The sequence below is a fragment of the Sceloporus occidentalis genome, unplaced genomic scaffold (assembly GCF_023333645.1).
Source record: "Sceloporus occidentalis isolate IW3139 unplaced genomic scaffold, rSceOcc1.0.p SCAF_2, whole genome shotgun sequence".
In the NCBI taxonomy this organism is placed as follows: Eukaryota; Metazoa; Chordata; class Lepidosauria; order Squamata; family Phrynosomatidae; genus Sceloporus; species Sceloporus occidentalis.
In genome coordinates this window covers 8,427,314-8,451,726 of record NW_028316982.1, presented here as the reverse complement: position 1 = coordinate 8,451,726, position 24,413 = coordinate 8,427,314, and the positions used below count along the sequence as shown (strand labels likewise).

Here is a 24,413-nt window from a genome sequence, read left to right as displayed (position 1 = left end):
TTTTCCATGCAAAAATAATAAACTGTGCATTCAAAAGATTTTTGTGCAGAAAACAGTAGGCTTTCTTTGAGCAAAATATCTTGTTTTCTGCACAAATTGTTTTTGCATAGAAACAACAAGTGCTTCCTATTATTAGACTGAACTTGAGTAGCCTCGTCGAATCAATGAAATCTTTGTCATTCAAGCAGTTGGTTCAATGAGTCTACTCTAGTTAGAACAAATCAGCAGGTTACAAGCCAATGTTTTTGACCAAACAGTGCATCTGGAAAAAGTCCCAGACTGAAGATGGTGATGGTGTAAGGAAGTAATAGCGCCACTATATTCTGCACTGGTCAGGCCTCATCTGGAGTCCTGGATTCAATTTTGGGTTTGGGCATCTCTTTTTAAGGATAGAGATAAGTTGGAATGGGTTTAGAGAAGGGCAACAAGGATGATAAAAAGTATGGAGAACAAAACACATGGGAAAAGTTTGAGCAAGTTGGCATGTTTAGTCTGGTGACGAGGAGACTGGGGTAACATGGTTGGCTCAAATACCTTAAAATACAGTTTAATACCTCAAGGGCTGCCCCAGAGAGGAGGGTACAGGCTTGTTCTCTGCTGCCCAGAAGAGAGGACCAGGTTTCAGGGTGCCCTCCTTTCTCATCCAGGTTGAGAATATTTGTAAATACTTTCTGAATCTCTTGACCAAACACAGAGTGAGGCACTGAGTGGTCAAGTCAGTTTCAAGCTGTCTCCTCTGAGAATTGCTGGTGAGCCCAGTTCCTTTGTGACCCATGCAAGGTATGTTGAATATGGTCCACTCAAAACATACCCGAGGAGTTGCAGGGACTCTTGATATCATCTGAACCATTCTGGACACAATGCTCCATGTGACTCCAGTCAAAGTCGTCCTCCGTGGACTGCTGCCATTCACAAAAGTCTTTGTCAAAGGTGCAGTTGAAGAAGCAGAATCCTGGAAAGAAATCTGTAGATTAATGTGGTCACAAGAAACCAAATCATTTGTTGGACACAAATTCTTTTCTTTGTGTGCAAGACCTGATGTTACTTGCATGTAAGTCTTGCTTTGAACAGGGTACAAGAGGCTATTCAATAGCCCCTTTATTCTCCATCTCAAACTTCTCCCCAGCAGCTACAATGTCCTGTGGGGGGCACTGCTGTGGTCATTCAATGGGCAGAGGAGGGAGGGAGAGAGGGCAGATGGCCAAGCAGCTGTGACTGTCTCCTGTCCCCACTTCAGTTCTCTAGAGACAGAGGAAGAGAAACAACAACCATCTCCCTCATCCCTCTGTTTTGAAAACGGCAACAGGTATGGCAGATAATCATGTTTAACAGCCAAAGTACATTGGGCCCTTGGAATCTGCTGAGGTTTGGTTCCAGGATGTCTCCATGGATACTGAAATCCATGGAAGCTCAAGTCCCATTATACACTGTGGGGCAGTAAAACAGCATTACTTATCTAAAATGGCAAAGTCAAGTTTTCTTTTTGGAATTTATTTCCACAAATATTTTTAAACTGTGGATGGTTGAATATGTGGATGCAGAATCTATGGATAAGGAGTGCCAACTGTAGCTCCCCATGGATTTTGGCAGCAGCTGGGGAAAGAGATGTGCATAGCTATACACATGCACATTTTACACACTGCAGAAAGCCAGTGTGGCATAGTGAGCATTGGACTATGACTCTGGAGACCAGGGTTTGAATGCCAGCTTAGCCATGTAAACCCACTGGGTGACCCTGGGCAAGTCACACTCCCTCAGCCTCAGAGGATGGCAATGGTAAACCCCCTCTGAAGAAACTTGCCAAGAAAACTCCATGATGTTTGTCTTGGAGTCACCATAAGTAGAAAATGACATGAAGGCACTCAGCAACAACAACAACCTTGTGCTACAGGATCTTGCCCAGGTGTGCATTATGGCTGTTATTTGTCATCAAGTTTACTTTGACTCATGGTGATATTCTGAATGAGAGACCTTCAAGAACCTGCACATGTCTCACAAATTCAAGGCCATGCTTTCCTTATGGACCTTATATGCCACAAGAAATCATGCCTGGCTTCCTGTTAGTTACAATGTTATAAGATGGACTTATGACCTTGCAACTGCTTTGTATTCACATTTGCCACCATCATAAATGCTCCTGAAACCCACTTTAAAACCTAGCCTGTTGTCCTGAGTGACAGACTTTTGCAATGCTGGTGGTGGATGATGGGAGCAGCCTGCTCACACCGGTGAGCAATGGTGTGAGGAGCAAAAGAAAGGATCCTTGCAGGGTCCTTGTCACAACTCGTTGTCATTCACTGTTGGGAGTGGGCTGATCATGTCATCCACCAGTGCTCCTCTCACCAGCAGAACAGACACCCACCCCCCAGGATGGCTGACTGGCTTTTAAGGTGGCTTTCAGGGGTTGAGAACAGGGTGAGAACAGGAGATGGAGCATAGCTACAGCTCTTGGCCGATGAGCTGACTGGGATGTCATGAAACCTGTGGTTTTATTTATTTGCAATATGTCTAGGCTACCTTTTTAGGAGCAAAAACCCTTCCATGGTTTGGGCTTGGATATGGGACTGGCATCTTTCAGTTCTCCCAAATGTTATTGATTTATTTATAGACCAGACATATGCAGGCAGCTTGGCAGGCCCTGTGATATTTTGGGATGTTCCTTCCCTGACTCCCTCACTTTATCCTGTGGCCTCTGACTCTGTGCAGGAAATTTGGCTAAGAGGAAGCAGGAAGTGAGAGCTCTCTCAGTATCTTCTGCCTAGTTCCTTTTCAGATTGAAAGGAGTGTAATAGAGGCATTTAGAGCAATGATTTATGGGAAACTGTTATGGACTAACCGCAGCCGACCTCCGCTTCCCAGTCCCCCAGGACTATTCCAGTTGACCGACAAGCAGCCGCATAAGACCGCAGCACATTGCAGAACTGGGCAGAGTTTCCTCCGGTGGTACAAAGGTCATAGGTGCAGCTGTCGAAATATGGCTGAGGAGGGATGGCAAAATGGCATGGCGAGAACGGACCGTCTCCAGCTAAGAGGGTTTGGCATTGTGCTGCAGCCGCTTGCTGCTCAGATGGAGGGCAAGGCACAGGAACAACAACTGTGGAGTTGCATCTAAGAAACACCCAGGGAAATCAAGGTCAACATGCTGAACAGCAACTGTGGAAAAAACAAAAGGTGCAGGCTGGAAGACGGACCACTGAAGAGGAGAAGCCCAAAATAACTGTAGGGAGCCCATCAGAATCAGCTGTCTTGTGGGAAAAGCTGAAATTGCTTTCCAGAAAAGCAAAACCCTGTTATCCATGCATGATAGACAGGTGATGATGCCCTGGTCCTGGGCTTGTGCCACAGTGCCCGTCACAAGTTCACAACTGACCCAGTGAGCCAATGCCTGCTATCAGCATTACCACCCCCTCATTGTTCCACTGTGGCAGATACAAGGGTATTGGTATTACTCTACCAGTTGCAGGATTGTGATTCTTCCAGTCTACCTTTGTCATCAGTGAAAATGCCAGACCTGCAAAATACTACTCATTTCCTACATGCACATGTGAATGGAAAACTTCAAATGTTTTCACTCCACTAGCAAAACTTCAAGAGTTTCTGTACATTTTTCAGTAGCCTAACTAGCTACCTACCTAGCTACCTTCCCTACCTTCCTTCCTGGTTTTTGCAAACATTTCATCCTTAAATCAGTGGTTCCCAAACTTTGGTCCTCCATATGTTTTGGACTTTGGCTCCCAGAATTCCTAACTGTTGTCCAAGCTCACTGGTGCTTTGGGGAGTCAAAGTCCAAAACATCTGGAACACCAAAGTTGGGAACCCCTGGCCTAAATCCTATTTGCAGTCTCAACTAAAGGAAACACATTTAACCTGTAGGGTCTGTCTATGCATCTACTTCAGTTGACACTAAACTAACAGGACTCTGGACTTTGCATTGTGCATAAAAATACTGCAGTTTGAGGGAAAATACCATTTTGTGTAAAAACATTGGATTGTGTACAAAATATGATTTTGAGCAAAACGTAATGAAAAAAAGAAAAAAGGCAGTGGTTCCCAACTTTTTGACAGGTTGTTTTGATATGTCAAGACACAGTTTCTTGTTAGTTGAGAAATTGTGTTAATATTGTGAACTTGTGAATTCTTTACACCTTTACAGGATGCCCACGGCAAATTTGTTAAAAATTTACCCTTGCAAGACTTGGACAAAAGTCACCTCTCTGTCACAATATTGTGGTTACATTGGTAACACACACTGGCTTGGGTACTTCTGGCCCTTTTACTCACTTCCACTGGTCATCTGAGACTCTCCAGCTGTTTCCAAAGACATTGACGTCCTCCACAATCACACCAGCAGGGGTAGAAAAATCATCCTGTGGGTCACCAGTGTAAGTCCCACATAGCCCACAGACCTTGCCTTGGTGGTTCTCCATAACATCAATCAGGAGGTCCTGGTCTCCATCAAACTGAATTTGTACCCCCACATTTGTCATGACATGCACATAAGACCCAATATATTCAATAGTGGCATCTGGGAGACGGGTTGTCACAGGCTTGGTCAAAACACCATTGATCTGAATGAAAAGAAAACAGTGATATATCTCTCCTCAGCACTTGGCTGATATCTGGTAAAACAACAACGTTTTCTTACTGCTTCCTCTCAAAGGCTTGAGGAGGGATACAATATGTGCAAAATTTAAGGTGCTACATCTCACAATTTTAGCATTCATCACAATGTTTAGTATGTTAAAGAAAAGGTTTTCCAGCCCTCAAATAGGGGACATCCCTTATAATAAGGGAGATCTGCCAGTCCTTTAAAGGACAAGATTTCCAGCTCTCAAATAAGGGACATCCTTCTAACCAGCCAGTTCTTAAAGGCCTGTTGGAATAAAAGCCATCCATGGGAGAAGAGGAAGGAGGGAAAATCCCAAGAAAGGAAATTCCAGAACTTGGGAACAATTACCAAGAAGACCTCATCTCATGTCCCCACCAGATCTGCCAATGAAGGTTGTGGGATCAAGGGAAGCATTTTCAAGATGCCCCTTCAAGGATGCATCACAGAGGATGCAAAGAAAGACTAAGGTTACAGAACCGTGAAGCCAAGCTGGATGCTTACATAGACGGCCTTGCCCTTCCGCAGAGCAATGTGTAAACCCTTCAGGGTGATGGCGACGGAGTTAAGGGCTGTCCAGGTGGGGCTGCCTCGGTGTTCGTTCCGGGCAGTGATGCTGAATGGGGAGGCGCTGTGGTTGTTGCAGGTTTGGACCAAAGTATAATTGCAGGATCCTTGGAAGTGGTGCAGCCGTCCATCAAAGGTGTAGTAGTGGGGGTCCCCATAGATGTGGCAGGTGGCTCTGGAGGCTGGGTAGCAGCCCCTCAAGCCATTCTGGACCTTGCAGACCTCCTCAGGGCTACAGGATATGGCCATGCACATCATGTTGCTATTCCCTTGGCACACACAATGCTTTGTGCAGTCCTCGGTTACAAAGCTCTCTCCCTCCTGCAGAGGAAAAGAAGCACATGCTAGGAGGGAAAATGCACCACAGGCTGAGTCACCCTTATCTGAAATGCTTGGGCCCTAAGTGGTTTTTTATTTTGTATTTTTAAAAAAATTATTATTATTTTGGATTACCTGTAGTTGCACATATGTGCATAATGAGTTATCTTGGAAATGGGACCCATGTCTAAACATGAAATTAATTTATGTTTCTTATACTCCTTCTACACAGTCTGAAGGTAATTTTATACAATATTTTTTAATAACTGAGTGCATGAAAAAAACGTCTCTGTACACTTACACATTAGAAAGCAAATGTGGCATTGTCTCAGCCAACCATGAAAAAAGCTTTGGTTTTGGGAATGCTTTGGATTTTGGAATTCTGGATAAAGGAGACTCAACCTGGACTCACCAAGTCCTCCTTTGGAGATGAGATAGAATAATAGAATCATAGAGCTGGAAGAAACACAAAGGCCATCCAGTCCAACTCCCAGGGAAAGGAAGGTACAAGCCAAGGAAAACATGACCCCCTGAAACAAATGTGGTTGTTCCCCAAGGCCACCAGGAGACCCCTCAAATCTCCCCAGTCCTTACAATTACAAAAACAATTGGGTAGAACATTGCCCCCAGCCACAACAAAATACAGCACTTTGGGTATGTATGCATCCTCCACAGCTCCCATTTTCATTAGATGATTTTCAGCCAGAAAGTAAAGCTGGAAGTAATATTATGTCGCTTTCAGGTCAGCTGAAATGCAGCTCTGAGCCACACTGGGTGAAAATTGACCCATAGCTCTTTGTAGCCAGTTCATCAAAATGGGTTGAAAAGTTGTTCTTCAAACACTCATGCTGAATATTAAATACAGTGGTTGGTGGAAATTTGTGTCCATCCCCAAAGAATCCTCACCCTACAAAGCCCAAACCAAAATTGGAAAAGATGTCACATCACTTCTAGGTCAGCTGAAATCTATCTATGCAACTTGTTGAAGGTGGAGGTGTCTTGGGGTGAAAATCCCCCCCCCCCCAATTCTAGTTGCAACCCCTGAAGTAATTCATAACCAGATAGAAAATAAAGGCATGGAGGAACGGTAACTCTTTTGTACGTAATAAAGAAGACTAGCCTTGTTTGCTGTTGTGTGTCTTCAAGTCATTTTGGATTTATGGCAACCCTAAGGTGAACTTACCACAAGGTTTTCTTGGCAAGATTTGTTCAGAGGTTTGTAATTGCCTTCCCTTGAGGCTGAAAGCATATAACTTGCCCAAGGTCACCCAGTGGGTTACATGGCCAAGCAGGGAATCAAACCCTGGTCTCCAGAGTCATATCCAATGTTCAAAACCACTATACCATGCTGGGTCAACTAGCATAGTATATATCAACAAAATAAAAGATATGATGGTATGCTTTTCTACATGTCACTTCCACCCAGGATTCCTGGTGCTGAGATGGGGAGAGCCATCACTAACATTGCCAAAGAGTCTCCATTGTTTACTCACACTGTAGTACTGGCCGGCGTACATGCAACCACATCTCGATACAGGCACACAGTCTCCACCGCTAAGCACCAACCCAGAGTTGCAAACACAACCTTCCACGCAGGGCTGAGTGCAGTTCTCAGGGACCCATTGCTTGAAGCATGTGGCAGGGCAGCCAGTGGAACATGGGTCATAGTGCATGTCAGGAGGGCAGGCGAGTGCTGCAAAAAAGGAGGTTAAAGGCATGGAGTCAATATCTAGAAAGAACAACATGGAAGTACTTGAGGAAAGTCTGGAAGCCTGGCTGAAGTTTCAAAGTTTTCCAGGTACTTCTGTACATATTTAGAGGCACGCCTATTTTGCAGAACTAATATTCTCTCCATCACGTAGTACTTAGTAAGGTTTAAAGGCATGTTGAAGCCATGTTTTTAAAGAAATTACAAGACCCTCTTCTTCACACCAGCACAAAGTTGGAAACAGTTTGCAATTGGCATTTCTTATTCTGACACTACAGACTGTAGCATTTCAACTGCTGGGAAGGGATCTATGGGCTATCTCTGAAAAATGATTGCAAGTCTTCTTCCTTCGGAGTTATTCTGGACTTCTACTCACGGCAGAAAGTGGCATTTCTCCAGCTGGGGAGGTCCACGCCGGCTCTTTGGCAGGTGTCTGCGTAGGCCTCCAGTGCACTGCAGAGCAGTTGCTGGCTTCCACCCAAGGCACACAGGTCAAAGACACAGCTCTCAAAGAAGCTCCCAGGGTTGATCACGGACAAGCAGGCTGCCAAAGGTCCCTGGCTGCTAGTCAGAAGCCCACAGAAGGCCTCTGAGCTGTAAAGATCCTCTTCTTCTGGAGGGCAGTGGGAGACATTTGGATTTGGAGCACCGCAAGATGGGCGGTCATATTCTGCATTTGGAACCTGCCAGCTATTTCCCAGTTCAGTGGAACTCCTGGCTTGCTCTCCATTGGGCATCATGTGGTCATCCTCCTTGTGATCATTGAAGTTCCCACACATACCACAGGTCTGGTTGAAATAGCTGGTGGGCACCCAGATTTCTACTGAGTGGTCAGCGTCATAGGAGACAGACAGGCGGAAATCTGTCTCCAGCCGTATGTATCTCCCATTCCTTTCCACACTGATGGAACCATTCAGCCTGTGCACTGGAAGTGTTGTTAGGACTTTGTTCACCTAAAGTGGAGTCAAAGAGAAATCCAGAAAGAAACATCCTAGCTGCTGGAAGTGAATTTAGTGCTGTTTGTTGTTGTATGTCTTCAACTCATTTCTGAATTATGGAGATCCTAAGGGGAACCTATCATGGAGTTTCTTAGGAAGATTTGCTCACAGGAGGTTTGCCACTGGCTTCCCCTGAGGCTGAGAGAGTGTGACTTGCCCAAGGTCACCTAGTAGGTTTCATGGCCAAGTTGGGAACCACACCCTGATCTCCAGAGTCCTAGTCCAGCACTCAAACCACTATGCCACACTGGTACAAGTAGTGTAATATATCCCTTTATATTGTTTTTGCAAGGCTGGATAGTGATACAATGCTGGAGAGATGTGAGGATCTGTGAAATGGTGGGAGGTGTGAATTCACACCAAGCATTATGCTTGGATTCCCTCCATTTCACAGACCCTCCTATCTTTTTCAGCTGCATCTCTCACCAGCTCACAAATGCAATTCAGCTATTACTACATTACTTGTATTCCCAAAAATGAAAAATACCCCAAGTCTGACATGCTGGCTCTCAGGGAGTAAATACCACTCCATTATGACTATTAATGGGTACCTACAAACTGCACAAACTTCTCTTGGTCCCATGGCTTGCTTGTTGAGGATGCGAGAGAGAGAGCCTTTTCATGATTTTATATTGTTCTTTAAAATGTTATTTTGGTGTGATATTTTAAAATTTAAAAGTGTTTTAAAATTGTATTGTTTTTGGAAACATTAGGAGGAACTTCCTGACAGTAAGGGCTGTTCGACAATGGAACAAACTCCCTCGGAGTGTAGTGGAGTCTCCTTCCTTAGAGGTCTTCAAACAGAGGCTGGATGGCCATCTGTTGGGGATGCTTTGATTGTGATTTCCTGCATGGCAGGGGGTTGGACTGGATGGCCCTTGTGGTCTCTACGATTCTATGATTGTCGCATGAGAAAAAAAAGCTAAAATAGATTGGAAGAGCAGCAGCTTTTTCTGAGCCTCTCCACATGCTGACAAAACACTTCCGTTCTCTTCCTTGCGAGACAGTAATAAAAGCATATATTTTGTCACACTGGAAAAACAGTTTGGCCAAAGGTATGCTTTTCCAACCATCTCCCTTTGGAAGGAGAACAGAAGTGCTACGACAGCATGCAGAGAGGCAAGGAGAAAGTCACGGCTCTCCTGATCTGTTTTGGTTTTCTCAATAAGGCTCTTATGCTTTGTCTTGGGTCCTAATCCAGGGGAAAGGTGGCATATGAATAAATGAAATAAGTAAACTAACTAAATAAGCAACATTTCCTGGCCTGACCCTTTCCCCCTACAACCCACCTTGAGAGCCAGTGGCCACAGTAGGCAAAGGAGGTCTGTTCAGGTGCTAATCAGAGTGCAACTACTCTTGCCAGTGAACAAACCTGCAACAATAAAATGCAACAGAACTTTTGCTTCTCATTGTTGCAGTTTTCCTCATTGTCAGGAATGGGCTGTAAACACCCTTCTCCTTGCACCCTGATCAACAGCTGAACAGACCTCTTTCGTTTGACATGGCTGTTGGTTGTTAAGGTGGGATTTGTAATATTTACGATCCTGGCAAGAGTGCCTTGATTGCGACTTTGTTGTATTACTGAGTATGAGCAGTTATGAATTCCTAATTCTAGATTATGAATCTGTGACTGTAAATGGCAGTTATCATCATCATCATCATCAACAACAACATCACTTCATTTAACCTTGCACTCATGGAGCTATGTGACAATTTTGCATTCATGTGCAACTAAATGTGAGAGTACATGTGATATACTTGATGGCAGTGCATTTGTGGTATGCCAGAGGACAAGAATGTCTGATCACTTACCAGCACATGGCTATGGTCATTTTTTACTATTTCGATCTGCTGCCCATAAACCTCCACCAGGACTCTCTGAACATAGGAGACAGATGGGTTCCCACCACGGTGCTCATTCTTTGCTTCAATGTTGAAGAAAGGCAACCCTGCAGTATTGGTGCACAACCTGGCCAGTGTGTAGGTGCAGTTGCCCATGAAGTGGTGGGTGGCTTTGTCAAAGGTGTTGTAATGGGGGTCATTGTGGACTCGGCAGACCCCATAGGTGTGAGGGTAGCAGCCTGGCACCCCATTTTGAACTCCGCAGAAATAGTCCTTTGGGCAGTGTGCACTGGGGCACTCTAGCTGCCCTCCTTGCCTGGGGCACACACATTTGGAAGAGCAGGTGTTGTCTGTCCAAAACTCAGTGCCCACAGGGTAGTGCTTGCCCTTCTCCCAGCATCCACACTGATGGCTGGGCACACAGGTGCCACTGTGGAGGAGGAACCCACTGTCACAGACACAGGCCTCTGTACATGGAAGGCTGCAGGTGCCAGGAGCTGTCGGATCCACACAGGTACCAGGACAGGCATTGGCACATGGCTCGTAGTGGCTATTGGGTGCACAGGAGATGGCTGCAGAAAGCAATTAGGGGAGGGCTCTGTAAGTAAGTAATCAAAGTTCCCCCTCCCCCCCCTCCATTTATGAATACTTCTTTTTAACTTCCAAAGTGACAAAAGAGCAATGCCTTTGCTGGGCAACCAATATGCACAAAACACATCATGCAAGCTTTTGAAACTCCACAGCAAAATATGTTAAAAATCATACATGAGAATTAAAAATACAGGTTGAGTCTCCTTTATCTGGAATTCTGAAAACTGAAATACTTCAAAAACCAGAACTTCTTTCATGGGTGGCTGTGACAGTGCCACCTTTGCTTTCTGATGGTTCAATATATACAAACCTGGTTTCATGTACAACATTATTAAAATATTGTATACAAAATCATGTATACATGAAACACAAATATATTTTGTGTTCAGATTTGGTTCCCATCTCACTATGGACCTTATCGCACACACAAATTTAAACGTTCTAGGGACTGGAGGAGGACGCTCGTGTGCGCGCGCGGCCGCCCAAAAATGGATTTTATCGCACACGAAGGCATCCTCCAAGAGGCCCCGTTCCATCCCCCGTCGCGCACCCGTTCGCGTCCAGTCCTGACGGGCGCCATTTTTTGCCGACGGAAGGTAATCCGTCAGGCAAAAATCACGCCCATCAGGACTGGACGCGAACGGGTGCGCGATGGGGGACGGAACGGGGCCTCTTGGAGGACTGAATTGTGTGCGATAAAATCCGTTTTTGGGCGGCCGCGCGCGCACACGAGCATCCTCCTCCAGTCCCTAGAACATTTAAATTTGTGTGTGCGATAAGGTCCTATGTGCAAATATTCCCAAATATGGAGAAAATATTAAATCCAAAACACGTCTGATCTCAGGCATTTTGGATAAGGGAGATTCAGCCCATACTACTAAGAGAGAAGACACTGAAAATCACCAAGAGGCAGCCCTTCTCTCACTGGAGGGAACAAATGTCCCTTCATCATATTTTATCTCTTTCAATATTTCTCCATCTTCTGAAGTATTTCTCTGCCCCCCTCCCTCCACCGGGGAAGGTGTAGGAACTATCAGTCCCCAGACTTACGGCAGAAGGTGGCATTCCTCCAGAGTTCGACATGAATGCCGTGGGACTTGCAGGCATCTGCATAAGATTGCAGGTTCCTGCAAAGGGATCCAGGATCCTGGGGCAGAGCACACTGATCATAAACACAGCTAGTGAAATGTCCTGTTGGGTCCAAAGTGCCATGGCAATGCCTGAATGGCCCCGTGGCATCTGTAATGAGTCCACAGAAACGGCTGCTCTGAGCTGCTTCCATCACAGATTCTGAGCAGACAGGATCGGGCCCTGAAGAACAACTGAAAAGCAAAAGCAACACTTTTATTTGGTACATGGCAGCATTTGGGGGTGGGATCATAGCTCTATCATGCAAGTGACCTACTTGGTGAGGTTGGAAACCTGCCAGCTGTTCCCCAGGCTGGTGGAATCTGGCTCTTGTTCTCCACGGGGATTGAGGAAATCATCGGCGGGGTTGTCATTGTAGTTGCCACACAAGCCGCACACTTTGCCCTTGTAGGTGCTTGGGAGAGTCACTTCCACTTGATGGTCTCCATCAAATTTGACTCTCAACCCAAAGTCTGTTGAAACCACTGTGTAGAAGCCACTGGGCCAGATGTACACACCGGGTGTCGGTGTGGAGGGGACATCGGCTTCCTTTCCATTGACCTAGAGAGAAATTCAGGCATGGACATTGGAGGCTGAGGATGATGGAGAGGGAAAGATTATGGTAGAACCCCTCCTGAGAAGACACATCAGCAGGAGGGATACTATTTAGATGCATTGCTTATTCAAGGTACATTGGTCACCCTTCCACATCCGCCATATACCTTCACGGTTCCCCCCTTCTCCAGTGTGACCCGGATGCCGTGGACATCAACATCCACGCTTCTAACATAGGACACCTGGGTGTTGCCCCATCTGTGTTCATTTGTCGCTTCCACATTGAAATAGGGCAGGAGGGAGATGTTGGAGTCACACAGCTGGGAGAGGGTGTAGGTGCAGTTGCCCATGAAGTGGTGGGTTTGCTTGTCAAAGGTGTAGTAATGGGGGTCGCCTGACACCACACAGGACTCTGCAAGGAAGAGAAAGGAGTCAGAAGTAGATTTGGAAAGGAGGAATCAGCAAGCAAAACCACTACATGCTCCTTTATTCTTGCAATTGAGAGAGATAAAGCACCACCCTGATTTAATAATCAATACAATTTCAAACTGATGTGGGCAAAAACTACTAACCTCTTGATGTGAGAGACCTGTTAAGTGTTTGCTATGCTGGTCAGCTATTCCCTATGACCAGAAATCCCATCATCAGAGCAAGATTTAAATGTTTTCTCTGGTCTCAAACACTTTAAAAACCCACACACCTGTTTCTACCTTCATGCAATCCAGCTACCTCCTGAACTCCTCACTCCTTGAACCTAGTTGGCAAACCTTCTGGGCCTTTGGACCACATTTAGGCTGCCTCCTCACTACAGAAATAATATCGGTTGACACCACTTTAACTGCCATGGCTTCATGCTGTGGAATTTTGGGAACTGCAGTTTTGTGAGACATTTAGCCTTCTCTGTCAGAGAGCTCTGGTGTCATAACAAACTACAAATCTCATGGGAGTTAATGCAATGTCAAACTGGATTATTCCTGAAGTGTAGGTGCAGCCTTAGAATCAGATTGCTACTCGGGGATAAATCTACAGAACAGTTAGCTCTGTTGAGCCTTCTAAGGCAACCTAGGCTACACCAGAAAATGCTTAGCTTTCATCTATCCTTTTTGGCACTATGAATTCAGGTGGAACACCTGAAAAACCAGGGGAAGCCTCCCATGCTACTTTGGACTCCTAGGGGTCCCATCAGAGACTCACCTAAGGTTGGAGGAGCTGGACTTGTTGTTTTGCCCGTGGTTGTGGTTGTGGTTGTGGTAACCACATGCCCTATGATGGAAAATTGTATTTTTTAAAATTTAAAATTCATGTCGCATGTCACACATTGAGAAAACCATGCAAAAACACACTTGAGTCAATGGGACAAATTTGTGTAAATTAGGCCAATTGCACAGAGAAATCATACTTGGACAAATGTGTTCAAATGCTGTACAAATTTCAGCCCAGGATGAAAACAGAAATACCCAGGACACAATATGAAACAAGGACTGGGAAGGAAAGACAGTGAGTTTTTCAGAAACCCAATGCTGTTCCCAAAGAGGCAGCACTCTAATGCTCTGAAGAATTAGAGGAGAGCCTCAGCTGGGCCTCACCTGCGCAGTATCCCTCTGTCACAGAAATGTCATCCACAGCTACATCGCTGCGGAAGTCTTCTCCCCGCACGCCTTCCAGGATTATCTACAAAATGTAAACATCTCCAGTCAGTTCTGCAACTGGACAAGATTCTGCATTATTGACCAGGCCCATGGTAGCCTTGCTGAGACTGTCTCCATTACCTGCAGCCTTCCTGTGTGAGTGATAGTGATGTCTCCTTTATTCCACCGGTTGCCCTTGTTCCCCATCTGAGACCAGACCAGCTCAGGAGCTCCATCACCAGAGACCACATAGACATGCAGAGCCATTGTGCGGGCTACTCCATACATGTGATACCAGAAGTGGAAGCAATGGGGTCGGAGGGAGGCGCAGGTGGGGCTGACTAGGTGTGCCATGTCCCCTGGGCTGGCGTCGTTGCTTTCCAGATAGATGAAGTAGCCCTCTGAAAAGGGAAGCCAACTGTCAAGACAAGGGATCTTCTGCAGAACGTGGGAAACTGGAAGGAGCTTGAAAGAATGGCAGATTCCCTTGGCAGAGATCCATTTGCCCAGCCTCCATTCCTTACCTCCTGTGGTGTGGTCATAAGAGGGTCCTGTGGTTGTTGAGGATGTTGGTCCCTTGTGTCGTGTCCAGTCAAAGCTGTCAGTGTCTGACTGTGTCCAGGAGCAGAAGTCCACATCGAAGGAGCAGGAGAAGTTGCATGAAGTGGAGGGACCTGACAAAGGGACAGAAAAGAGTTTGGTGTGAACTTGGGTAGGACTATGAGGCTTCCAACTTCAGCTGTGCAAAAGCATCCTATCTACAAACTTCCAGAAGCTGAATGGCCACTGCCATTTTGGTGCTCCCCTTTTGGAGCTCCCCTTCAGGTGTTGCTTGAGACTCACTTAGAGTGAAGTGCTGGAAAGCTAGTGGTTTCTGCAATGTCATCGTAGTTCTCCAACCTTTTCTTTCCTCTTTCTGCAAAGACCCACCTTTATCTAAACTATATGCCCCAGCAGGTAAGAGGTAGGTGCTTTAGAGTCTTGTGGAAAATATCCTCTTCACTTCCATTTCTCAAGCACGTCAAAAGGCCCAGTCTCCAGTAGGACAAGTAGCTCATGGTTCTGATAAAACCAATCTCTCTTTCTCTCTCTCTGCCTTTTTTCTGTCCATCGTCTCAATCCTCATTTGAAAAATCTGTGGCGGATGGATCCACATACCTGGTGTAAGGATTGGGGTGGTTGTCTTAGTTTTGGTGGTGGTGGTTGTAGGAGCTAGGAAGATCAAGAAAAGTGGGTTGAATAAGAACACTAACCAAGGGATGACAAATTATTTGTCTTATGATTATTAATTAACTCATGCAATCAGTGCACTCAAAACCTTAGTCAAAATTAGACAGTGAAAGCCATTTTTGAGAAAATTGCTAGGAAGGTCAGGAAAGGTGACTGTTAACCATGGGATGCATCTTGACTTGGTTAACATTTCACCATTTCAACAGAGTTGCAAGACCTAACAGGTATCATGACATAGGAAACATTTATAGAATGCCCTCCCCTTGGAGGCTCGATTGGCTCCTAGATTGCTGTCATTTTGCTGCCAAGTGAAAGCATGGTTGTTTACAAAAGCCTTGGAGGCCTAAATGGCTTTACTCAAATCTGTACGTGCGTATGGTTCCAAATAGCTCTAAAGTCTTCTGTTTCAATCTGTTTTCTTTTAACTTTTCAAATTGTTCAATAAGTTTATAGCCTTATAAAATGCACTCTTATTGTTTACATTGTTTTAAAACTGAGCCTATTGGTTTATTGCACCCCACCTTGATATCTAGAGAGTCGGATGGAAACATTTAAATAAAAGCATACATAAACGAGTCAATAAATATTTTTCTGAGCTCTGAATGCGGTATTAAGAGACTCTCTCTGCTTCTTCTCTTTGGCAATCACATCCACACCCCATTTGCTCAAGCTGAGGGAGATGAAGCCACGTACCTGGGGTGGTTGTCTTAGTCCCGATGGTGGTGGTACGTACTAGGAGGAACAAAATAATAATACATTGATAAATTGATGGGGGTGCATTTTGAGCTGATGTACTGAAGGATGTTCAATAGAATGGTCAGGTGTTGGCTGCATTTTGTGTGGATTAATCATGTCTTATTTTTTCAAAGAACACTGGATGGCCTAACCCTTAACATAGCATACTCAAACATTTAAGACTGTGTGATAATACATGTCTGTTTACTCTTTTCTTTCCTAGGTCACAAGATGAAATCATAGACAGCGTGGTTCCAATTTCCAGTTGTTCCCAGACCGACTGAAATATTTTTTGTTTTATAATCAGCAGCCCTCTCAGTATCAGAGCCTTCTCTCCAGACAACAAAGGCTTAACTGTGGAAGGAGATACAGTTGCTGATACAGTAATGAGGCTCAGTGTTACAGAGTGACAAAACAGCAGTTGCCCAATGAAATGAGCAGTGGTTTCAAAAGGTCTGAAAGTACCACGGGGCTTTGGTCTCTCTTGGTCTCTGGTTTTCTCTGACCACCACAAGAAGGGTTTCTAACAAATAGTTCTGGTTTGGAAAGGCTGGTGGAGGCTGTACAATGCAGTCCAAACTCTCATCTATCCCATGAACATCAAGGATTACAGATCCCATGTGATTTGTGAGTAGGACTAGGAGAATGTACCAGCTAATCAGTTACAATATTTTGATTCTTTTCTTGATTTGGCTGAAATGGTTTATTTTGTAACGTTCAACTTCTGTCTGTGCCTGAAGATCAAGGTGTTTCTTCATGTAGAATCATAGAATCATTGAGTTGGGAGAGATCTCAAGGGCCATCCAGTCTAACCCCTTGCTATGCAAGAACACACAATCAAAGCACTCCTTACAGATGGCCATCCAGCCTCTATTTAAAGAACTCCAAAAAAGGATTTGAAGTCACCCATCACTACTATATCTCTCGTTTCTGAGTGTGTGGTCATCTGTTCTAGAAAGGCATAATCCATTTCCTCAGTTTGACTTGGGAGTCTGTAGTAGACTCCCACCATAACATCCCTGTTGTTTCCCTCCTCTTTCATTTTTATCCAGATGCTCTCCCCTTGGCTTCCAGGATGTAAGTCCTGGATCTCTTCACAGGTGAAAACATTCCTGACATGTAATGCTATTCCTCTTCCTTTCCTGTTTGCCCTATTTCTCTTTGAATGGTCACAACCCTCTATTACTACATGTAGAGAGATATCTACTATCCTTACTTAGAATAAAGCAGTGGCATCACTAGGATCGGTGTCACCTGGTGTGGTAACTCATGGTGCCACCCTGTCATTGATCTCCTCCCATATCACACCCATACAGAATCCTTAGTAATGTTTTTGTACTAATTTACTCATAAATCATAATTTCCACATATCACTGAACATAACGGTAATGGTTGTGATATAAATAACTAGCATAATTAAAACTATACCTTTAAATTACAATACCATCGCCACAGAATAAATGTGTTTACATATACATTGTTTCATGTAGTTTAACTGAAAATTTGGTAAAATGTTTGGTAAAATATTTTTTTAATTTTTAAAAAACTAAAAAATTCAAATTTTATTTTTTTTAAAATTTTCTTTAAAAACACTACATTTTATAGTGTGCTCGTGTCAAACACAGGCATACTATACGTGGCTTCCTGCTTATGTAGAAGCTTCATGACAATAAAAACAATGGTGCATGCACCTGCACGCATACGCCACATCATCGCCGCGTGCATGCAGCCCATTGTTTCCTATGGGGTGCAAGCATACGCGGATTTTCCCTTACATGGGGGGGGGGATCCGGAATGGATCCCCCGCATAATAGGGCCCACTATACAGAATTTTCACTTTAACTACATGAAACTATGTAAATGTAAACACATGTATTTTGTGGCCAAGGCGTTGTAATTTAAAGGTATAGTTTTAACTGTGCTAGTTGTTTATATCACAACTATTACCATTATGTTCAGTGATATATTTTTTAAGAAACCAGGGGCCTCTTTTTTCTCCTCCCATTGAGCCTCACCCACCCTCACACCATCTCTTCATCATGTTAAAGAGATACAGGCAAATGCCACAGTTGGTTTCTGCCAAATTGCAGGTGTTGGAGGAGTAGTGGTGTCGCCCCTTCTTAGGACTGTCACTTGATGTAGTCCACACCCTTCTAGTGACACCACTGAAATAAAGCCTTTTCTTTACTCTGCCTTTCATGCGCTCCTTTTCACCTGCCTTAGCTTGGCCCAGTTCTTTCCTGTGGTCAGCAAGGGGAATGGCAGTGGAATCCCCATCAACATCCCAGTGCATTGCTAAAGTGGAAAGAATCAACCATTGGGTGGTAGCAGTGGGTTCTTTAGATAAAAGGTGGTTTCATTCAACTCAGGCAGGAGAAGGGATGGGGACACAGAGAACCCTCATAGACTGCCTTTCTGATGAAACAGACCGCTCCTTTGCACCGGCTTGGGGGCGGTGTCAAAGTGCAGAGTTTAGATGCTGCATGTTCTGATGCTGCTTCTAGCTGGCATTACGCCACCCACCCAACCACATGGTGGGCAACTTTGTGGAGGTCTGGTGGCATGGTGTTTATATGCTGCATGCCACGGGAGCACCACAAAGCTGCAGTGGAAAAGCTGGCTTTTTGCTGGCTCAAAAAGGAGCTGCATTTTGCCACTTTTTTTTTGTGCTGGCAAAAAGCTGGGTTGGGGGCATGGTGTGAAGTTGTCATGGCCCCAACCCGGCGTTCAAAGCAGCAGCGGCAAGCCACCCCTTCAGGGCCATCTGTCTCGGCTCTTAGTCCAGGTTTATCTATTCTGACTGGCATCAGAGCTCTAGTGACCCAGGCTGAAGTCTTTCCCATCACTTGCTCTGCCCTTTTAACTGGATGGAGATCTCTACAGCATCTGCAGTCTGCAAAATCTGTGGAAGATGAATCTACCTACCTGGTTTATGAGTCGGAGTGGTTGTTTTAGTTTGAATGGTGGTGGTAGGTGCTAGGAGAAATAGGAAATTGAACAGGACTGTCAACAAAGTCACACACTCTCAGACTGCTGCCGCACTGCAGAATTAATGGAGTCTGACACTGTGTTAACTGGCATGGCTTCGACCTGTGGAATCCTGTGTAGTTTGTTGTGGCACCAGAGCTCTCTGACCAAAAGCTAAATAGCTCACAAAACTGCAAGTCCCAGAATTCCATATTGACAACCAGTGTCAAACTCCATTAATTCTGTGGTGCAGATGCAGCCTCAGCATCAGAAGAAAGCAAAGGCAACCCCGCTCTGAAAAAACCTTGCAAAGAAAACCCCATGATAGGTTTGCCTTAGGGTCATCATTAAATCAGAAATGATTTGAAGGCACACAACAGAAGCAGTAGCATGAACCAAAGTGGTGCATTTTGAGCTGATGTAGTCTTTGCCTTTTTCAGTTATTAATTAATCAATCCACATTTTGTGATTTGTCAAAATCCCAACGTTCCTTGCTTAGGGGAGCCTAGGAGAAGATCTCCCAGTTAACCAGCAAGAGTTCCCACACTTTATTGCAAGAGAAACATCCTCCATATTTTTCTTTTTCATCTCATCTTCTTCCAATCCACTACACTCACCTTGAAGCTGGTGCTGGCAGTCTTCACGATGTATGGCTACTTTTTGGGTGGATCCATGGGTTTTGGCCCTTTACTCAACTTGGCTCCAAAGTAAGCAAATCTGAGGAACACCCCGGGGTTTCCAGGAAACCTCAGGATGCCTCTGGTTCTTTTGGCCATTTGGATAGCTGGATTGGATCCAGTTCAGCTGATCCAGCCATCCACATGCCTAGAACCAAATCATCCCCCTTACCCTGCACAGGGTATGTGCACAGGGAGTGGGATGAATCCTTTGGAGCTGCCACCAGCATGTCTTTGCAAGCTGGTCATCTCCCTGCAAATGTCTGCCTGGCATGGTGTCACTTCTGAAAGTAGAACAGGGTGCCCATGCAAGCCACATAGACTGCCTACTGCCCCTTCCCCAGTCCTAAATGACCAGATGTTTTGGAGCTGAAAAGTGAAGGGTTGGAGGGTGCTTCTTATTAAAATGTTAAATAGTATGGGGGTCGGGCTGCCCTGTATTTGAAAAGTGAGTTGCCATTTCTGGGCATAAGAAGATCAATATACCCTTTGTTTTTGCTCTCCCAAAGAACAGTCCAAGGTTCCATTGAAGGTACTGCAAAACAACCTTGGCAGTCACATATAGGGGGGTCATGTTGGGAGCTGAGGAAGGAGAGCATAAAATGCAAGTGGGCCCAATTTATTTCAGTGGGACTTGCTCCCAAAGAAATGTGCTGAAGAACCAGCAAGACAGTGAGGAGAAACAAAAGTTGAGAGGGGCCATTTTATAGAACTGTCTGTTCTTAAATTACAGGGTCCAATTTCTCTCCCCCCCCTTTTTTTTCTTTCTCTTCCCCCCACCTATATATATATATATAATTTTCACACATCCCACAGATAGGCTTCTACTTATCCTCAGCCTGCCCCCCACTATGACACTCTTAAGATACAATACTACCCTAGCGCATGAGTGGATGAATTTGATCTCTGCTTCTGACTTAATGGCTGAACCCTTCCCTCTGAATCCATGTAGGTCTCAGTTACTTACCAGTTGCTGTTGAGGTTGTAGGAAGAACTGTGGAGCTGGACTCAGCTGGTGGAAGAAAGAGAATTTTGACACACAGAGAGGGGAAGACAAAGATGCAGTTAATATTTTCTCCATCCTATATAACACCTCCACATTCAGGGACCACCCAGTGAACCTTCCTACAGTCATGGTCTCAATTGTGGTGACCGCAAATGTGATACTGAACACATGAAAAAGAATGAAAAGGAGGCCATGTCTCAAATATTGTTTGCAACGTATAGGCCCTGTAGCCTGGTTGTAAATTTATTCCAGTTTTGTTTAAAGCATCCATGCAGATGTGTGTGTTTGGCTATTAATGGGTGTGTCTGCACTGCAGAAATAAAGCAGTTGACATCCCTTTAACTGCCATTGCTCCATCCTATGGAATCTTGGAATTTGCAGTTTTGTGGGATATGTTACCTTCTCTGTCAGAGAGCTCTGGTGCCACAACAAACTCTGGATTCCTCAGGATGGAGCCATGACAGGGAAAGCAGTGTTAAACTGCATTAATTCTGCAGTGTTGCAACAGGCCCAGAAGCATAGAATAAAAGACTCAGAGAGTTGGAATTAGTACCAAATGTCAACTAGTTCAGCCCCTTGCTAATGCAGGGGTCCACTGTTAAAATCAGCCCTGAGACACCCTTTTTCAGAAACCTGTCATGAAGGAGAGTCCACCAACTTTTCATATAAGAGATTATACTCCCCTCTCTTATCTAAAAAGATATCTAACATATCTAAAAAGATAATGCCAGGGAAAGCTGAAGGCAGTAGAGAGCTTATCACATGGGATGGATCCCATGCAGAAACTGAATTTGTACTGGAAAAAACCCACAAAAGTGGGTAGATTTTCAGACGATGTCGGTCGTTAACCCAAAGTGGACAAAACTTGCAATAGCGGGTTGATTTTCACATGACGTAAGGGTTAATGAGCATTAATGTGACATTAACCTGAATGGAAAGTAGACAAAACCTACTCATTTTTACTTTCAGAAAATCCCAAAAGTAAAAAGAAGTGGGCTTTGTCGACTTTCCATTTAGGTTAATGTCGTGTTATTGCCTATTAACCTCAACGCGTCTGAAAATCAACCCACTTTTGCATCCCCCCCCCCCCCCCCGGATTTTGGAGACCACACAACAGGGGGATTGACTCCATCAAGGATGCCATGTCTGCTGCCCTGAGTTTGCAAGACCTGAGTGGTGCTGTTTTTAATGAGGTCTCTCATTCATAGGGTCACCATAAGTCAAAGCTGTCTTGATCAGCAAAGATATCAACAAAGAGGCTAGGACAATAGATTCCTTTTTGCTTGTGCAAAGTACCCTCGACACAAAGTTCTGGGAGAAGTGAACTCTTTAAAACCCCACCCTTTGAACTCTTGCACTTGACTATGTGACTCTGAGCCTCATCTCCTGACTTTGAAACCTTGAGTTCTTGAGCCATAAAAACTTCAAGCAATCATTTCCCACCAGATAAGAGCTGCAGGACCATATGTTTATGATGCAGGGAGGGCACCCATTCAGGCAGTTGTTTCCCTCTTTCACTGCAGGATGAGTGTTTATTCAGAAAGAAATCCCACTGATTTCAACAATTTTAATCACTGTGTAATTATCTGGCTCAGAATGTCCCATTCTTGTCCACTTTAGCTTGCTCTCCCCAATGTGTATATGCCCCATTCCTTGTTCTACAATGGATTTGATCACATAGGGAGTTTGCCAGAATTTAAGATGGGATTAAAAAGGCATTTTTTCCCGGCAAAGTCCCAAAATCGCAGCGAAGATTTTCAGACACATCGCAATTACAGAGGATTTATCCTGTGAACAACCAGGGAATAACCAGCAACAAATCATTCTGAGATTTCCCCGTGAATGATTTGTTGCTGATTATTTCCTGGTTATTCCCTGAATAAAACCTCTGTAATTGTGACATCATCTGAAAATGTTCACCTCAATCTCGGGACTTTGCCGAGAAAATGCTTTTTTAATCTTGGCTTTCACAGAAACATCTCCATGTGATAAAGTCCTATGTCTAGCCTCCTTTGACTCATGCTTCTTACATTCCCTGTTCCTTTAATATTTGTTGGACACTTTGGACTTTCCTTTCACCTCTGTGCACATCAAAAGTTGAACATCCTTTGGGCTCCACTCCAGTTGCGTCATTAGCCACAGTTGTACTCATAGTTGTCCTTTGCTCTATCCCAGTAGCTCACTGAGTGCCTTAAAAGCACCAGATCCTATCTGATCTTGAAAGATAAGTAGAGTCAGATCGGTTTAGTACTTTGATGGAGAGCTGCCAACCAAATACTGTAGACTGTTTCAAAGGAAGGAACTGGCAAAACCACCTCTGAGGATTCCCTGTTTAAGAAAACCCTATGAAATTCATGGGGTCACCATAAGCCAACAGGCAACTGATAGCCTTCCTTGAATCCCATTATTGGGAGGAAGGCAGGAAACAAACAAACAAATCTCCTGCCCCTCCACTGCTGCTGTCAATAGGCTGAGAGTTGACCAGAAGTGATTGGTACCAATTCCAGTCACCCAAAATGGCTGCCATGGCAGTGTGGCTCTATTTCTTTGGGGCTCTGGACAAACTTGGCTGTGGCCCTCCGGGCTCTGGGAGAAGCCCACCCATGATGCAGAATATTATGAGGTGAATTCTCTGGGAAGTTCTACCAAAGCAACCATCTGGAGTGAACAGGAGCAAAGCAGCAGCTCATGGCTGCTTCACACACAACCCTGCTAGAACCTCCATAACTTTCTATTGGAAGCTGTTGTCTTTTCATTGTGTCAATTTACTTTGACACAAGACACTCTCCATTTCTATACCGCACTCACCACAAGTAGTATCCTTCCTCCAGTCACCAAGGGCCACATCAGCTTGTTCGCATGCTGTGGCATAAGCTTCCAAACTTTTGCAGAACTGATTAGCGTCTCCCTCAGTGGCGCACTGGTCATACACACAGGTTTCAAAGTAGAGCTGAGGTGGGATGCTCCAGTGGCAGGCAGCGAAAGGCCCCTTGCTGGCCAGAAGAACATTGCAGAGCTTTTCAAAAGCAATTTCCTTCATGGGGTCGCAAGGCGGAGGGACTACCGTGGAGGAGTCACACCTGTAGGGCAGAAAGGAATTCACATAATGATGTTGCAGCTGTTCAGCTGTTCTTTGGGAAACTTGCTGTTACTCAGACATTAAACATGGAATTCTCTAGCCTAGGTCAATATTTTGGACAAATAAACAACCAAGTGGCAAGTGGCCATGAGGTCTTTTGTTTTTGTTTGGAGGATAACTTTGCTTTCTTGTTTGAACAGAGACCTTTTCATGATGTCTCCTTGAGCTGCTCACAACAACATTGTCAGAGGACACCCAAGCAGGATGTTTGAGCACTCTGTTCTCACAATACAGAATTCTGTATTTGGTTCCCAGAAGGATCAGCCAGATGCTTATTGGAAGACAGGAACTAGTTACTTTAGTCATTACCCTGCTCAACCAAAAGATTGTTACATGTTTGTGTTGGACACTTCCTCAGGCTATTGCCGTACAGCAGAAATAAAGCAGTTTGACACCACTTTAATTGTTGTGACTCCACCTGTGGAATCCTGGGATTTGTAGTTTGGTGAAGTGTTCAGCATGGTCTGTCAGAGAACTCTGGTGCCTCACCAAACTGCAAATCCCAAGATTCTACAGGACAGAACCATCACACTTAAAGCAATGCCAAATTGCATTATTTCTGCAGTGGAGATACAATCTCAGTTACAACATTACTGCTACCCTTACTTCTGTGTCACTGAAAAATACAGGAAAATGCTCTTTGGTGCTTCCAAGTGTCCAGTTCAGATATTGCACCATGAAAATTCTGAGGAAAATGCAAACAGCATTATAAAGCAAT

General features: G+C 44.7%; 1 protein-coding gene across 1 annotated transcript in view; it reads right to left on the bottom strand.

Moving 5' to 3' along the window:
- Positions 1-24,413, bottom strand: part of LOC149317939 (IgGFc-binding protein-like) — an 86,250-nt gene that overhangs the window by 44,483 nt on the left and 17,354 nt on the right. The window contains exons 15-29 of the mRNA XM_089513260.1: positions 23,365-23,636; positions 15,100-15,153; positions 14,466-14,615; positions 14,083-14,342; positions 13,900-13,984; positions 12,481-12,725; positions 12,036-12,319; positions 11,681-11,757; positions 10,010-10,611; positions 7,576-8,152; positions 6,985-7,184; positions 5,111-5,494; positions 4,282-4,460; positions 2,837-3,108; positions 812-952 (exon numbers count right to left, since the gene is read on the bottom strand). Coding sequence (XP_089369386.1) covers positions 812-952; positions 2,837-3,108; positions 4,282-4,460; positions 5,111-5,494; positions 6,985-7,184; positions 7,576-8,152; positions 10,010-10,611; positions 11,681-11,757; positions 12,036-12,319; positions 12,481-12,725; positions 13,900-13,984; positions 14,083-14,342; positions 14,466-14,615; positions 15,100-15,153; positions 23,365-23,636 — 3,782 coding nt within the window. The remainder of the gene's footprint in view (positions 1-811; positions 953-2,836; positions 3,109-4,281; positions 4,461-5,110; positions 5,495-6,984; positions 7,185-7,575; positions 8,153-10,009; positions 10,612-11,680; positions 11,758-12,035; positions 12,320-12,480; positions 12,726-13,899; positions 13,985-14,082; positions 14,343-14,465; positions 14,616-15,099; positions 15,154-23,364; positions 23,637-24,413) is intronic.